This window comes from Mirounga angustirostris, unplaced genomic scaffold (genome assembly GCF_029215605.1).
Source record: "Mirounga angustirostris isolate CCGP_5_RB_7025 unplaced genomic scaffold, mMirAng1.0.hap1 SCAF_6, whole genome shotgun sequence".
NCBI classification, from domain to species: Eukaryota; Metazoa; Chordata; class Mammalia; order Carnivora; family Phocidae; genus Mirounga; species Mirounga angustirostris.
In genome coordinates this window covers 130,273,628-130,290,286 of record NW_026991714.1, presented here as the reverse complement: position 1 = coordinate 130,290,286, position 16,659 = coordinate 130,273,628, and the positions used below count along the sequence as shown (strand labels likewise).

At 39.9% G+C, this 16,659-nt stretch overlaps 1 protein-coding gene across 1 annotated transcript in view; it reads left to right on the top strand.

The window, feature by feature from the left end:
- CFAP43 (cilia and flagella associated protein 43) overlaps positions 1-16,659 on the top strand; it is a 115,198-nt gene that overhangs the window by 43,405 nt on the left and 55,134 nt on the right. The window contains exons 11-18 of the mRNA XM_045878775.2: positions 2,989-3,137; positions 5,692-5,795; positions 8,892-9,032; positions 9,836-10,008; positions 11,299-11,448; positions 13,515-13,645; positions 15,595-15,742; positions 16,233-16,334. Of these exons, the coding sequence (XP_045734731.1) occupies positions 2,989-3,137; positions 5,692-5,795; positions 8,892-9,032; positions 9,836-10,008; positions 11,299-11,448; positions 13,515-13,645; positions 15,595-15,742; positions 16,233-16,334 (1,098 nt within the window). The remainder of the gene's footprint in view (positions 1-2,988; positions 3,138-5,691; positions 5,796-8,891; positions 9,033-9,835; positions 10,009-11,298; positions 11,449-13,514; positions 13,646-15,594; positions 15,743-16,232; positions 16,335-16,659) is intronic.

The window sequence follows — 16,659 nt, the reverse complement described above, 5'->3', positions numbered from 1 at the left end:
AGGTGGCAGTTATTTCCAAAGTCCTAGTAGTTTATGTCTCACTCGTCCTATAAGTTCCTTGTAGATTGGCAGGGTCTCTGCTCCACGGAGGCCCTCTCTCAGGAAGCCAGACTGAGGGAGGGTTCACCAACTAATAGCTCCTCAGTGCCATAGTATGGGAAGGGAGTGCCAGAGAGTCTTGAACTAGCAATTAGTTGCTTTTACTCAGAAATGAATCACCCCCTTGACCATAACTAGTTAAATGGCCCCATCTAACCTCAAGGTTAGAAATGAAAGAAAATTCCCACTCTAACCAACTTGAGCCAAAAATAAAAAAGTGGGGGTTATTGGCTTAATCAACTATAAAGTATAGGACTTGTCTGGCCTCAGATGTAGCTCAGTCCAGCAACTCAAATGATATTACCAAGGACCTTGTTTTTCTCTCTATGTCTATAGTTTCATCTTAGGCTTCTTTTAGTGGTACCCAAATGCCACAGGTGTCAACCTCAGAGGTGTCAGACCATCAGGAAGAAAGCCTCCTCCAATGGGAAGAAGAAGAGAAAAGAAGTTTTTCCTTTCCACGAAGCTAGATGTCTTCTGATGTCTTAATAACATCTTTAAACTAATCACTATGCACAAGGGAATGAGAAATGCCAATTGGCTTAAGCTCAGCCTTGAAAAGGAGAGTCAGATCTGTTTCATTGAACCCCCAAAAATGAGAGAGATGGTTTCTCAATGGATATTCAAGGAATTTTCCAGAAGGAAGGTGTTTGGCTATTGGGTGACAAACCACAATTGCTCACAACACTCGCCACAAAGTGATACCATTATTTCTGCCACGTTCATAGTACATTTTACATAAAATAATATTTTAAAACCATAAAAAGACCAATAAACAATGGCAATGCTATTTTCCCCTTATATTATCATCATTTGATATATTACACAGTTCTAGATGAGATATGGATCTTGGATTTTGGTAGTAGGTAGGGAAGTTACAATCCTTCCCCGTTATAAAATTAAAATCTCAATTATAAAACAAGAGGAAGCATCGTACCTCACATAAGAAAATTATAAGACACAAAAGATGCACAATTCAATGGGATATATAAAACTCACCCTGACAAGTAAACATAAAAATTCTTACCTAAAACACTGAAATATGAATAGACTGCACTCTGGTGACAAGAGCTCATATGTGTTCATTTCTATTAGAACTACTAGAGCTAGAAGAGATCTTAAAGCTCATCTGATCACATCTCCTTTCACAGACGAGAGACATACAAATGGCTAACAACCCACCCAAGAGTCTATAATCAGGACTTAATCTTGCTCTTCTTCGCTAAGGAGAGAGATAGGCACCATGAGAAGGTCTGCTTTCTGCACCAGAGATCTTCCCTTCACCTGAGCAGAGGGAAGAGATTCAGACAGTGTTCACAGTTAATTTGACAAACCATCATTGAGCTCCAAACCAGGCACAGTATACTCATGTGGATCAGCCTGAGTTGGGGATAACTGGTGGTTTTTCCTCACTGGAGAATACTGCTGCATTGTGGGGAATTGATAAGCGCACTGACCCAGCAATGCTGAGGCCAGATCTCCCTGTCTATGCCTGGGACTGTGTTCCGCATGAACATTTTAGGCAATGGTCCTCAGAGAACCTGGCCCAGCACTATGATGGGAGGATATCTGGACACTAGAAGCTTCCCTTGATTACTTGCTAAGGTACATAAGACCCCTCCAGATATTGCTGTCCATGTTTAGCCTAGCCTACTATTGCCCTGGAATGAAGGATAATTTCTTTCTTTTTTTTTCTTTTAAAGATTTTACTTATTTATTTGACAGAGAGAGAGACAGCGAGAGAGGGAACACAAGCAGGGGGGTGTGGGAGAGGGAGAAACAGGCTTCCCACAGAGCAGGGAGCCCGATGCGGGGCTCGATCCCAGGGTCCTGGGATCATGACCCAAGTCAAAGGCAGATGCTCAATGACTGAGCCACCCAGGCACCCCGGAGGATAATTTCAACAGATTATTTTGGGAACACACACACACACAGACAGACACACGCACACACACACACACACACTGAGACATCCCATAAAGACTTTCTTTTAAAAAAGGAAAAAAAGAAAGACCCTCACCATTTTGCTTCCAGTTTCACACTGAGCTACCACTGAAGACTCAACCCTTAAAATTCACCTTAAAAAATAAAATAAAAACCTCCTCGGCTAAGCAACTGTGCATTCTAATGAGGCAGGACACCTGAGTTCTCAGCTTCATCATCAGCTATGGGATCCTGAGGCAAATTGCTATTCTTTTCTTCACCTCCATTTTCTATTCTACAAAATGATTATCTCTTAAGCTCTTTTCTATTTCTAGTGTTCTGTGATTTTATTCAAAACAAACTACAAAGTATAATTATAGAGGAATGAAGCTGATTGCTTAAGTGTCATGAAAGCAAATTTATTCTCCTAGACATCATATTCCGTAACTGATTGTGAGATGAGCAGGAATTTGTGATGCATGTCTTTGGTTACAGAATACACGGGGTGTGATATGGTTATTTTCTTGTCTTCCCCCATCATACCAGCATCCCAGGATCTACCATTATCCAACAGATGAATGCTGATTTTTAAAAATCACTAACATTCAGGAAAGATGTCCAGAAGATGCTAGGAATGTATTTTAAGTTTGTTTTATTTTTTCATTATTATTGGTATAATCATGTCATCATTTAGGGATAAAAATGAAGCCATGGTTTAAAGCTCAAGAAATCTCTTTATATTTTTATGATTCTAACGTTAGGATAAAAGAATAACATGTAGCGACTCCTGTGACTTATGCTGTCAATTAGCTCAGGAATGCTGCGTGTCTAATTTGTAATACCACATTATACTTGCCACTCCTTGTTCGGATGGCTTTCCAAATAAACTGTAGATTCTTATGCATGGTAAAGCAGGCTTCGTGTTCTGGCACGGTGAAGTTAAGCATCTGGGGTTATTTTAAACAGGCAACAGTGCTGGCTTGCTCTCCTTCCTCCCTCTCTGTGGCTGTGGGCACCATGGGGGGCTTCATCCACTTCCTCGATGTCAGGGATGCGGAGGCCCCTCAGGCAATTCACAAGGCCTTCCCCTCAGAATGGTCTGTACAGCACCTCCTGTAAGTACTTCCTGCTTCTGGCAGCAACATTGTCAAGGCCTGTCTGTTGAGAATTCCAGTAAAGCCATAATTTATTTTTTTTTAAAGATTTATTTATTCACTTGAGTGGGGGGAAGGGTAGAGGGCGAGGGAGAGAGAATCTTAAGCAGATTCTGTGCTGAGCACAGAGCCCGATGTGGGACTCAATCGCACAACCCTGAGCCAAAACCAAGAGTGGGATGCTTAACCATCGGTGCCACCCAGATGCCCCAAGCCATAATTCCTTTCAATTTTAAGTTTTACATGTTTTGTTTTGAAAATGAATACATTGCCTCAGTTCAGCGTTCCAAAAGGACAGAGGGGTGCATAGGGAAAAGTCTCCCACTCTTGTCCCCAAACACCCAGTTCTCCTCCCTGGAGACAGCCTATTCCCAATTTCTCATGTATTCTTTCCAGAGATAGTCTATCCATAAATAAGCAAAAAGTAAATATTCCTTTTAATTACACAAATAATTATCAAGCACTTAAAATAAAATGTGCTATGTGGGGGCGCCTGGGTGGCTCAGTCGTTAAGCGTCTGCCTTCGGCTCAGGTCATGATCCCAGCGTCCTGGGATCGAGCCCCGCATCGGGCTCCCTGCTCAGTGGGGAGGCTGCTTCTCCCTCTCCCACTCCCCCTGCTTGTGTTCCCTCTCTCACTGTGTCTCTCTCTGTCAAATAAATAAAATCTTTAAAAAAAAAAATGTGCTATGTGCTTGGTTCTATTAACTTCGTGAGATGGATGCTCTTGTCTCCTCAGGGAGATGAGACACAAAGTGTTTAAGTGACTTGCTTCATGTTACACAGGTAGGAAATGGCAAATGTCAGAAGCAGAACCCAGGCAGTTGGGCTCCAGAGTCACTGCCTTTGCTTTTATTTTTTTTTTTTCAAGTTTTTATATAAATGTCTTTGCTTTTAGATAGCAAACCATATACAATGTTCTATGCCTCTTTTTTTTTTCACTTCATGGTATCTCTTGGACCATGATTTCTGTCCACATATAAAGACCTTCCTTATTCTGTTTTATAGCTACATAGTACTCCATTATGTGCATATACTATAATTTTTTATTTTAATTCCAGTATTGTTAACATACAGTGTTGTATTAGTTTCCGGTGTACACTATAGTGATCAACAATTCTATTACACATTACTCAGTGCTCACCATGCTAAGTGTACTCTTTAATCCCCATCACCTGTTTCACCCTTCCCCCACACATCTCCCCTCTGGTCACCATCAGTTTGTTCTCTATAGTTAAGAGTCTGTTTTTTGGTTTGCCTCTCTCTCTCTCTCTTTTTCCTTTGCTCATTTGTTTTGTTTCTTAAATTCCACATATGAGTGAAATCATAGGATAATTGTCTTTCTCTGACTGGCTTATTTTGTTTAACATTATACTATCTAGCTCCATCCGTGTTGTTGCAAATGGCAAGATTTCATTCTTTTTATGACTGAGTCATATTCCATTGCATGGACATACACCACATCGTCTTTATCCACTCATCTATCAATGGCACTTGGGCTGCTTCCATAATTTAGCTATTAGAGATAATGCTGCAGTAAACATAGGGGTGCCTGTATCCCTTTAAATTAGTGTTTTTGTATTTTGGGGGTAAATACCCAATATCCCATCATTTTTAAAAGATTGTATTGATGGGCGTTTAGATGACTTCACATCTTTTGAAGTAATACTTTTTAGAAGACAGCACAAATACATTGGATTTAGACTCATCTGTTGCTATTATTCTTTCTTTTGTTAATTTGTCATAATAGTATTATCAGAACTGACATTTGTGCCCTGCTTTACAGTTTGAGGTCCTGTCATACACTGTAGCTTATTGAATGTGATCCTCACTACACTGGTCGGAAGGGTATTATGCTTGTCCCTGTTCCACAAATGAGAGAATTCAGGTTCAGAGAGGTGACGAGAGAAGCCTTTCGATGATTGCTCTAGGATAGCGCCTGGAGGAGCCGGATTTCCACCCACCGCGTTGTTTCCTGCAAGTGGCCCCCTCCCGCTCTGGCAGAAGACCCCTCACCTCCCTCTATCTACACGTTTGCCACCTCCTCTTTCTCAGATCCTCTTATTTTAATTTGTTTCTTGCCATTTTTCTAATTTGATGAAGGTGCAGAAACATTTCCCCACATTCTTCCTCCCCCCATGAGGCATTAGTACTGCAGGGGGCTGCGATGTTGCACTGATCACTGGTGTGAGGACTGTTTACTTCCCCCGGAAATACCAAGAAGGCTCTGCTATCATATTTCATTCAGTTATGATGAGGATGCTACTGCGTCTTCTTGACTGTGCACTTATAAGCTGCAATTTGGAAACAGCATTAACCTAGAATGTCATGATTGCATTTGTATGTCATCACTTGGCTTTTTTTTATAAGATGGGATAATATTAAAAGTCAAAAACCATAAGAATGACTGGTTTTGAGTGTATCTCCATGCTGTCATTCAATAAATTTGTTTACCATCTTATTAGTGAAACAAGTAAAATTGGATCCTCAGATTTCTTGTTTTCTTTCTTTTCTAGTTATGACCAGCGAGGGATGTATCTATTAGTTGGAACATCAGAAGGCTATGTCTTTATTATCAATGCCAATCCATCAAGCTTATTTCAGATCCTTGGATTCGTAGGTACTACATGGAATGCTTATTAATTTAAAATATTGGTCACTTCATTCCAAAAATTTAAGATTGTGGAAATGGGGCTCTAGTGAAACAATTATTTGCAGTATATTTTCTAAAAAAGAGACATTTAAATAACTGCTGTAAGTTACATAGGAGAATTCTACATCATATTTAAAGGGTTTTTGGTACATCTGCTTGGTACATAGTTGATGTTAAATAAACCTTCTGAAATAAATTAATGAATTAATTTAGATATCTCTAATGTTAGACATTATATATAGTGTATATATGCATATTATATACATTATATAATATATGTGTATATTATACACATATATATAATGCTACATATTTCTAATGTTATTACAAAAGGAGTTTGGTTGGTTTATCCTTGAAATATATTTTAAAATATTTTATTTCTATTTAATAAAGATAGCTAAAGAAAGTTTTATTACATGCATCTTTAATATTTCCTCTTTAAACAAAATGATATCCAGCTTTTTCAGTAATACCATCCACATGCCCAAGTAAACGACAGACCTAGCAGGTGAAGTAACACTTATATGATAAATAGTAAGAACTAATACTTTTCTTTCTGGCTCAAGGACCAAATATATATGTATATTTTCCCCAAAACATATTTTTAAATTTATTCATTGACTTTTTAAAATTAGTGAGTGACTACTAGGTGTAAAATGCTGAACCTAGACCAGTGGGGGTATGGCAAGTTCAAGGAGACAATTTAGTGGTGGAGGAATAAGCAGAGTGCTGTGTGGTCTCAGAGGAAGAAGCAATTAATTCTGCCAGGTATGAGGAAAGGAGTGGGGGTAAAGGGGGACACAGATAAGGAGGTGTAGAGGATTGGGGGAGAGTTCTCTGAGGGTGTAAGTCATGGAGGATGGGGCATATTAGTATTCCCGCTCAAGACAAAAGACTGAGCAAAGGCACTTGGAATGGTAGGAAGTTTGGTATAATAGGTAAACAGAAGCGTTTATTAGATGATGATCATGGCAATGAAGTCTGAAAGAAGACGAGGGTCTTGAATATCATTCCAAGGAGTCTGAACTTTTTTCTGTGGGTAATGAGACACCATCAGAAGTTTCCAAGATGATACAGGTATGATTTGACTTGGATTTTAGAGGATGACTCTGCCACAAGTGTGAAGGATAGAGCTGAAAGGCAAGAGAATGGAATAAAAAAGATGAGTTAGGGAATAATTATAGTAGCCCAGGCAAGAGTGATATAATCATAACAACAGCCAACATTTATTGAGGGATTCCTTGCCATGTGATAGTCAGTGTTCTAAGAACTTGGCATGTGTTAATTCATTTAACCCTTACAGACAACTTTTATGAGGTAGAGACTATTACTATCCCAATTTACAGATGAGGCAATTGAGGCACAGTTAAGTACTCATTCAGAGTCATATAGCGTGGTAATGGTGGAGCCAGGACTCGAACTCAGGAAGTCTATCCTCAGGCTTTTGCTCTTATCCACAGTGCAAACACTGTGCAGCAGTCATAGAAAGAGAAAGGAGGGGACAGCTCTGAGTGATGGAGTTGATAGGACTTGGTATTCCATTAAATGTGAAAGGGGAGGATCAGCAATGACTCCAAAATTTCTAGCCTGTGATTTCATCAAATGAAGTAAAAACTTAAGACAAAAGGTTGAGGGATAATGTGAGCTGACGAGCTCTGTAGAGTTGAAGCTAATAAGCTCTTTAGTGGGGGATATTTAGCTAATGTTTGGAAATGGAGATTTGTAGTTCAAGTCTCAATGATAGAATTCTGATCTTGAAATTATGGAAGCTGATGAGATGGCTTAAGAAAACAGAGTAAAAGCAAATCCAATTGCTTAATGAGACCAAACAGGTAAGCTAAATATGTAAATGTGAACGCATGGAGCATGGTAGGACCTATGGCTTACCTCAGAGTGTATGTACATCCTGCCTAAATATTCCATTTTTTAATATATCTGGTCAGTCAGAGTGTGGGATGGGAAAAGCAACTTCCAGTTAAGTTATGGACCAAGGAAGATGGCGCAGTGAAGCAAACAGGACAGGCCAGAGTAATGAGAGCACTGGGAGTCGCCCACTCCAGAAAGACCTTGAGGGAGGAAGCTGGCTGAGGGTGTGGACTGGCACGAACTCGAGTGCAATGAGGACTAGGCAGTCAGAAAGTGAAGTCAGTAAGTAGCAACTCCTGTTTTAAGGAGTTTGCAGCAGAGAAAAGAGAATTGGCATAGATGGCAACCATGGTGGGGAAGCAGGGTTGTAGCAAGGGCTCAATTTGAAGACCGGGGAGTCTTGAGAGCTGAATAGAAGAAATCATAAAAGACACAAGAAGATAAAATGAGGTCCTTGAGAGCACATGGTCTAATAGGAGATTAGTGGCATGAGTTCAATATCAGAAATGTGAAGGATTGCATTTTGTTCATACAAAAATGCCTTCTGGATAAGAACATTGAGATCCACTTTGTATCAGATGTCTTTGGTCTTCTTTGTTATGTCAGAGGAAAGATCATCAGCTGAATATCTGAGGGGAGAGGCTGATAAAGTGGACACATATAGAACAGCTCCTGTGGAAAGGGGGAGTAGTGACTCTGGAAAGAACCGAAGATGTGCCCCAGGCATGGCACCTTCCAGAGGCCCGATTTCCAGAGGAGCAAACTCATCACGTCATGGGCATTTCCACCACCCCTGCAATACCTTGGCTATAGATGCAAAGAACACTGATGCCTGAGTTGATCCAATATCAGGAGTGGATGAACAGGCCACAGTGGAGCATCAAGGGGCTGGAGCATGGAGGTGCTGTTGAGGTGAAGATGGCATACTCCAGAGGCTTCCCTGACAAGGAAAGGAGCTGAGCCCCACTGAGCGGGCTTGAATCTGCCAACCCAGATATCTAATCACGACAGTTCCTCATCATTCATCAAAAATGTCCCCATCACTTATATTTAAAGATTACTTTAAATATGCAGTAAATAAATTGAAATCTAAAGATTTAGTGAAGGCAATTCTATAACATGGTATCTTACTTGGGAAGATAAAAGATTCTTTAAACTTATGAATGACCACTTATGATGATTTCCGTTTGCTTTCAGAGGTGGGCAAAGACATTTTACAAATATCCACAGTGTCTCTTTTGGAAACAGACATAGTAGAAGTGATGGTGCTTTCCCCACTTCCAGAAACAGGAAGAAGCAGATTGGAAATATTTACTCTGCCTAAAATACTACCACAAGGTAAAGAAAAATCAAGCAACCAATTCTGTGCTGGGCCCAGATGAGTAGCTGCTTAGCTTTCTTTCTTTTTTTTTCCCCCTAGTGATTGCATTTTTTTTCCTCTTAGCCTGTGAAGAGGTAAAATGGCCATCTTTTGTGCATCTTACAAAGTAAAACTGATGTAGCTGCTAACCAATGTGATATGTGGACTTTCCTCTGGGCCTTGTCATTCATATGAACCTATCTTATTACAAGAGAAGAGAAACAGGGTCAACTGGCACTTTTGTCAGATTGATTTGTCATTTTGTGATATCTCTTGTTTTGTAGCTTCAAATATACATGGTTAACTTCAGACAGGTTTACTGTGTAGTTACTTTCACTGATAGAATTGTAAAGAAAGCTTTTTGGATAAAGAGGTCTGATAAAATAGACACTCTTTGTTTTAGATAACAAATATACTTGGGTAGCTAGTTTGCAAATACATAATTACGTAGCATAAGAGAGCTGAAAAACCTCAAAATACTCTTGTGTCTTAAGAATCTCTAGACCATCATGAGTATCTTTTAATATGCCTCTACTTAATTGATTAAATTAGCCAAGACCTTATAAAGGATATTTTATGCACTATCAGTCATTTAATACTCAAGTAGTTCTAATGAACTTCTAATGAAGTTGTTTTGAATCATTTTTATCCTCTCAATAGCCTCTGCATTATTAATTGAGCATTTAAATTTTTATTTAAATTTTCATAGTTGTTCATTATGATTAAAAAATAAAATCAACATACAGTGAAAGTGATCTCTCTTCTTCCCCAAATCTTATAGTTTCTGCGAGCTTTATTGATGAAAGAGGGAGGCTGAAAGATGCACTCATTCACCGGTTCCGGTATGAGATAGAACACAGCCTGTCGTCTGCCGTGCTGGACTTTCAAAGTCACCAAATATATGGCTTCTGTAACCAAGTGCCATATATCTGCAGCTACCTTCTTCCTGAACAAGTATGCCAAAACTTAAGCGTGCTATTATTTATCTTAGAAGTCAAGATTGATACATTGTATTAATTAGACACAATCCATGCTTTAACATTATAGTCCAGTTAACAATGGCTTTAGTATAGTAACATAATATTCTTGAATTAGATACATTATTAGCATTATTTGTTAATCCATCATACATACCTTTGAGCACTGTCATACTTGTGCTACATACATCCTGCTTGTCAGATAAACATGCAGATAACACAATTATTTTAGTGCCTTTAAAAACAACATAGCCATGGAACATCTATTCCACAGGTATTAGGTGTCAATGGTTTTCCATGGAACTTTGCACCTGAGCCACATGCAAAATTGCACAAAATAGATAAGCTGTGTTTCTGCCATCCTTGCATTACACTCATTTCAAGCATCTGTCATATAACACCGCTCCTGCTACACACTGGCCCAGATTATCTACCACCCTCCCTTCTAAACCTACCTCTTCCAGGGCAGCCAATGTCAGCAAGGTATGAGACATAGAAATTCCAAGAAAGAGAAATGTTTGTGGCAAGGAGAATTCAAGGAAAGCTTCACGGAGGATGTAACTGGCTTTTGAAGAATAGGTCAGACTTAGACATGGAGAAATATTGTGTACAATCTTGGCAAGGAGTGGGAGTTGCTGAGGTAGAGAGGGGACAGGTTGGTGGGAATGGAGTGGGGAAGGGCATTCCAGACAAAATTCACGGCATGTGTAGGGGCTTGGAGGTGGAAGTACATGAGGGAATACTGACTCATTCAACTGGACTTGAGCATGGGGGTATGTGAAAAAAATTAGTAAAAAATAAAGGCTGTCAGGGACGCCTGGGTGGCTCAGTCAGTTAAGCATCTGCCTTCGGCTCAGGTCATAATCGGAGCGGGGGGGGGGTGGTCCTGGGATCAAGCCCCATGTCGGGCTCCCTGCTCAGTGGGGAGTCTGCTTCTCCCACTCAGTACTGTGCCCCTCCCCCCTGCTCATGCATGTGTGTGCTGTCTTTCAAATAAATACAAAAAATCTTTTTTTAAAAAATAAAGATTGTTGGTGCAGGCTGGGATCTTTAATGGTAGCTAATGTATAAAGACTTCTCTTGGTTGGTTAGAACAAACTTTAATTTGCAAACAGATGAAAATGTGGTGCAAGAAATGTGGTGTATCGGTTTATTTACATCGACAGTGTTTGCAGATTTGAATCTGACCATATATGCACAAGTGCAAGCTCTAAGGTGCTGCTCCCCTGATCTTTTCTATAATGGGGTCATGTCCTTTGATTGGCAGGAACACAGTGGTATTTGCATTCTTAAGCCATACCAAAAAGTGCAAAGCAAACACTATGGACCCGGAATGCTCTCTCTGTCTCCACATGGGTTGTGGCTCATAACAATAGCTAAAGGTGGAATTCTGTGTATCCGAGATGTTCATACTTTGGTAAGCTACTCTTTTTTTTTTTTAAATCTTGGGATGTATATCTTGATCTCATATAAGGAAAAAAAGCCCTAGGGAAGTAATTGGGCTTCTTTCTTAGGTAAATTAATTCATAACTTATTTACCACTGATGGTAGTATTGACTTAAACATTTTATAGGCGTTTTTATATACTGAGGTTTGAGTTTCCAAGGGAGGAAACACCAACCAGTAGACAGAGATCTGCCAATAAAGAGCGTGGGACAGGGATACTGCAGGTGAGCTGCAGCCCAGCTCCATCACCACTTAGTTGCGTGTCTTGGAGACTCACTGAGCTTCACTGAGCTTCAGATGCTCATCTGTAATATTGGGGGAACCTTTCATGCTCTCAACCTGTGGGATTCTGATGAGAGCCAGGGAGAGGGTATATGCAAAACTGCTTTGGAAATAGTGAATTGCTGTGTAAACCTAGGGATTATTACTCCCGTCTCCCTGGCCTGCAGCGACTCTGAGCTGGTTGCTGCTTCCCCTTCTCCCCCACCCAGTTCTTCAAGTGATGCTGGAAGAGCATAAGGGAGAGGGTGTGGCCCTTACTGAGTCCTCCCTCATCACTGTGGACCTCAACATCACCAATACTGCTACCATTCCTGATTTCCATTGAGAAAGTGAAAATAGTTTCTTCTCCCCCAACTGTGGAGGATCCTTTTCTAGGTTTTGAGACCAAGTTGCACTGGTTATCAGTATACTTTAATGAGGCCAGTGATTCTTACCCAGGGTTCTACCCCACACACCTGGAGCCTTGCAACCACCTACATGACATACTCCTGCAGGTCCACCGATAAACTGGGCCCTGGTGTGTACATCTGGCTCTCCTTGTTCATCTGTGTAAGAAACCATATTTGGACTACAACTGAGCAAAACTGATACTATTATTATACAGGAAAAGTCTTGAATCCCTTAGAGATTATTTTGAAGTTGACAATTTGCAAACTTTGCTACATTGTCTCTTATTCAAATGATTTATAAAGATGCCACTGCTGATGGTGGCATGACGTGGCAAGGCATCAAAGTTCTTCTGGGTGATTCTATGCAAAGCACCTCATATATGAGGTTATTCATGCAGCAGTCTTTGTAAAAGCAACCTAATGATCATCAATGGAGGACTGGATAAATAGATAATGCTGTATGAACAAGACATAAAGAAAAAATGGAATCTTATGCAGAATGAGAAAATACTTATGCCACAATATGGAAAGAACCTCAAGATCTACTTTTAAGGAGGAAAAGCAAGGTGCATAATATATTATGCTACAATTTATGTTTAAAACTATGTCTGCATAAAAATTTGTTCATATACATTTAAAAGCCTCTGACAGGATGTTAAAAGTATTAATTACATTGACTGGCTTTGGGAGGTGGCTGGGGAATGGAGACAGGAAGGAGATTTCACTGCATACTCTTATAGTTTTTGAATCTTGAACCATTTGAATGTATTGCCTATTCAGAAAGTTAAATTAAAAAAAAATCATGGTTGAGAACCAGTGTGACACAGAAATCCCAGTTTTTAGTCAAGGAACTTAAACTGTTGCCCTGTGTAACAAATCAGTGATGTGTTTTGTTTGGGTTCTACTTGAAATGGTTTAGCATGCTTCATCTGGGACATGTTACCCTCCATTCTTCACAGTGCCTACTACCTTTTCTCAACCACTCATCACATATAGATGAAACCTACCTGACCCTTGAAGGCATCTGAATCTGCCATTTCTGCTCGCTCAAGGCCCATCCCCTAACTCTGTAGCCTTTAGCAAGTTGCTTCTGTGTGTTTGGCTTTCCTATTACAGATTGGTGATAACAGTCCCTCTCCTTCCATTCTTCACAAATGAGAAAATAAACCAGTATTGGTGAGTGTGTTTTGAACTAGGGATTTTCACTACTATGTATTACTAAAACGCTACTTCCATGCCAAATAAAATGCTGTTAACAAATACAAAACAATTTATCAACAAGCAAAAGTGCATGTGACCCTCTTAGAAAAACCATGTGGTAGAATTGCATTTGTAATTTCTGCGCTTTGTTCCTAAAACTGTTGAGGAAGCGTTTGTTCGAAGTCGGAGTCATTCTCACCAGGGGCGTGGGATTCAATCAGTGAGAATTTCAATGGATGGACAAAACATTCTGGTGAATGGGAGAGATGATGGCACCCTTGTTTACCTAAGATGGAGGTATGTACAGTGTACAGTAGGCAACTTCATGTGGTATAGTATTTTTAAAATAAAGATTTTGTTACTATTTACACAGAGCAAGGCCACCGTAACAGGAGACAACTGCCATTGAAAAAATTATTATACTCACAGATCCCAAGAGAAGGAGGTTTGCCAAGCTCTGTGCCAGGGCCACATGGGAAAGCACGTAGGTGGGGAAGGAGGCAGAGGGAACACAGGAAACGTGGGCAAAAGCCTTGTTTTGGTTTCCATGGGAAGGAGCAGGCAGGTTTAGCATTGGCTAGTTTGGATCATGTCAGCAGGTTCTGGGGCATAGATGCTGGCCTTGGTTGTCTGGCACTTGGCCCAGGGGTGATTAAAGCAGGGAAATAGTAGCCCTGAGTTGGAGGTGTGGGCTCTGGATTGATTGGTTTGCATTTAAGAGGTGGCTCCAGGGTGAGTGGTTTCCTATCTGTAGCAATTGGCGGGTCTTGGAAGGGGCAGTCCCTCCAGCGTCAGCAAGACCCCAGATGTCAAAGCACCAAAATACAAAAAATAACAAGACATAGTTAGTACATATGAAATGATCAGTCCTCCCTTTCAAAACACCTGTTGGAGGAGTACAAGGAATGAGGACAATCCTGAAGAGTAGATAATTTTTTAAACTCCTATTCATCCCTTAAAAACCTGACATAGATTTGTATGCATGTGCACAAACACGTAGATATACTTCCCTAGTTAGACTTTGCTTAGACAATATTAAATTATTTAGACTTTGCTTAGATTAAATTAAAATTCTAAATAAAATACTACTCAAGCATGTAAATGATGACCAAAGCATGGAGAGCCTGAAGGTGATAGCCTCGACTTTATATGTTGCCTTGTTTGGCCTGTCAATGGATATCATTAGTTAGTGTGCAATTTATTTCTGCAAAAAAAAATCTTGTGGCGCTTTCTGTGATTAAAACAATAACAAAACATGGACCTTCCCAGTGATACTGTGAAAATGTTAAATATTTATAAATATTAAATAAATGTAAATGGAGATTTTATGTCATAACAGTTCTGGTAGTCATTTATATTGGAGACTCATTTGAACACTGCATCATCATGCCCATTTTATGCAGGGAATCTAAGTAAAATACTAACTTGTATCTCATATATAAGTCCTGACACATCCTGTACAGTAAATGAACAAACAGCATCTCCGGCAACAGTGAACGAATGCTGGAGCCCTCTGTATAGAAGTAAGGACATTTCCATCCATGGGTAGTTAATCACGTGGACTTCTGACTCAAAACAAAGTTGAGTTTGAAACCATGGTCCAGGACTTACTAATTTGTGACCTTAGGCACATAACAATACCCTCTCTAAATCATCTATTTGTTACTCAAGGTGGGGTCTGCAGCAACCATAAGCTTGTTAGAAATGCTTATTTTTGGTTCTTACCCAAAGTTTCTGAATCAGAATCTCTGTGGGTGGGGCCCAGGAATCTGTTTTTAACAAACCCTCATCCATGCAATGCTGATGTGCCTAAAGTTTGAGATGCCCTGGTATATTGCATGGAAGTAATGCTTCCCTCAATGGTGGGTGGGGGTGATGAGGACCAAATATGACAGTGTGATTATGTATGTGAAGCAGTGCAAGGCCTAGTACATTCTAAGGCTCCACTGGAACAGTGGCTCTTCTGTGCAGTGGCCAAGGTTGGTCAGAGGACGTGTCGGGTAAGGGTCCAGGGACAGTGTGAGAAGAGGTCACCTCAGAGAGGTCAAGAGGACTGTCATGTCCGGGAGCCTATGAAAGGGCTCACTCTAAGAAGTAGAGTACTAATAACTACAGGGCACTGTGGAGAATTAACCCCATATTTCTTTGTGTAGAAACGGTTAGGTATCTGGAAATAACGCTGTTAAAATGTGACCTTTTTAAATTGTGATTTTGTAGTCGGTTTCTTTTCCTTTTTATTAATATAGGCGGCTTGGAAGAAACCTAGCCAGTGAAGTGATCCATTATTGCCAGAAACTTTTAATTTCTCTGAGCAACACCATGGATGAGGAGAATGATTATTTAAGTATACAACAAGGAGAGTCCTTGAATTTGGAATCAAAATCTGAACACACAGTTGAGTTCCAATATATCGCTTGTCCTTCCTTCCTTCCTTCCCCTCTTCCCCCACCCACTCTCTCTTCCTTTCTAAATCAGATATCAGTTTTCAGTAGGAAGGAGGAATGGATGGTGTAGAAAGGCAATGGGATTTTTTTTAAGTGTAAAGACCCCAAAAGGAGGAAAAGATTGAGATTCTAAGTACAAATTTACTTTGGGCTGGGCTTGATAGGCAGGAGCATGTGGTCCACAATGACAGGAAGGAGGCAAAGAGTGATTTGGTGAATGTGTGACCTGTCTGATCATTTTTGCTTTCTCAGTGAAAAGTGTGGCTGATATAAGGACAGACTGGTAGGAATTAAATTAATAAAATATTACATCTTGGGCAGGCAAAATTTTTGGTATTATTTTAAAAATGCAACAAGTGCAAAGAGATCCAAAGCAATTATATGAAGATGAGTGGGAGGAAAAGAATTTTAATTTTAAGAAATATCTGTCTTCTTCTAAGATGAATGAGAATATGAAGCCAAGCATTGATTCATCACAAGAGGAATTAGTCCAAGTTGACAATTTAAAGGAAATTCCCTGGATACAACAAAAAAGCCAAGAGGTATTTATAAAACATGGAAGAGGTTTGAAATAATGCTCTGTAAGTGTGCCAAATAGATTAGTTTCCTATGAAAACCCATTGGAAAGTTAGAAAGTAGAATGAGATACTACTTGGCAGAGGATTACATCATACAAGTATAACTTCCCTGAAAGCAAACACCCTAATCTAGCCCAACCTTTTAGATGAAGGTGTTAGCTTTAGGAACAGTAAGTACTTAAGCTAATATGAAACAGAACAAACCTGTCTAGGGGAAGCCAAAGTGAAGAATAATCAGATACTTCATGTTGGGGTGAATGTTGGAGGATGCTGCAAAGTTGATTTAAAG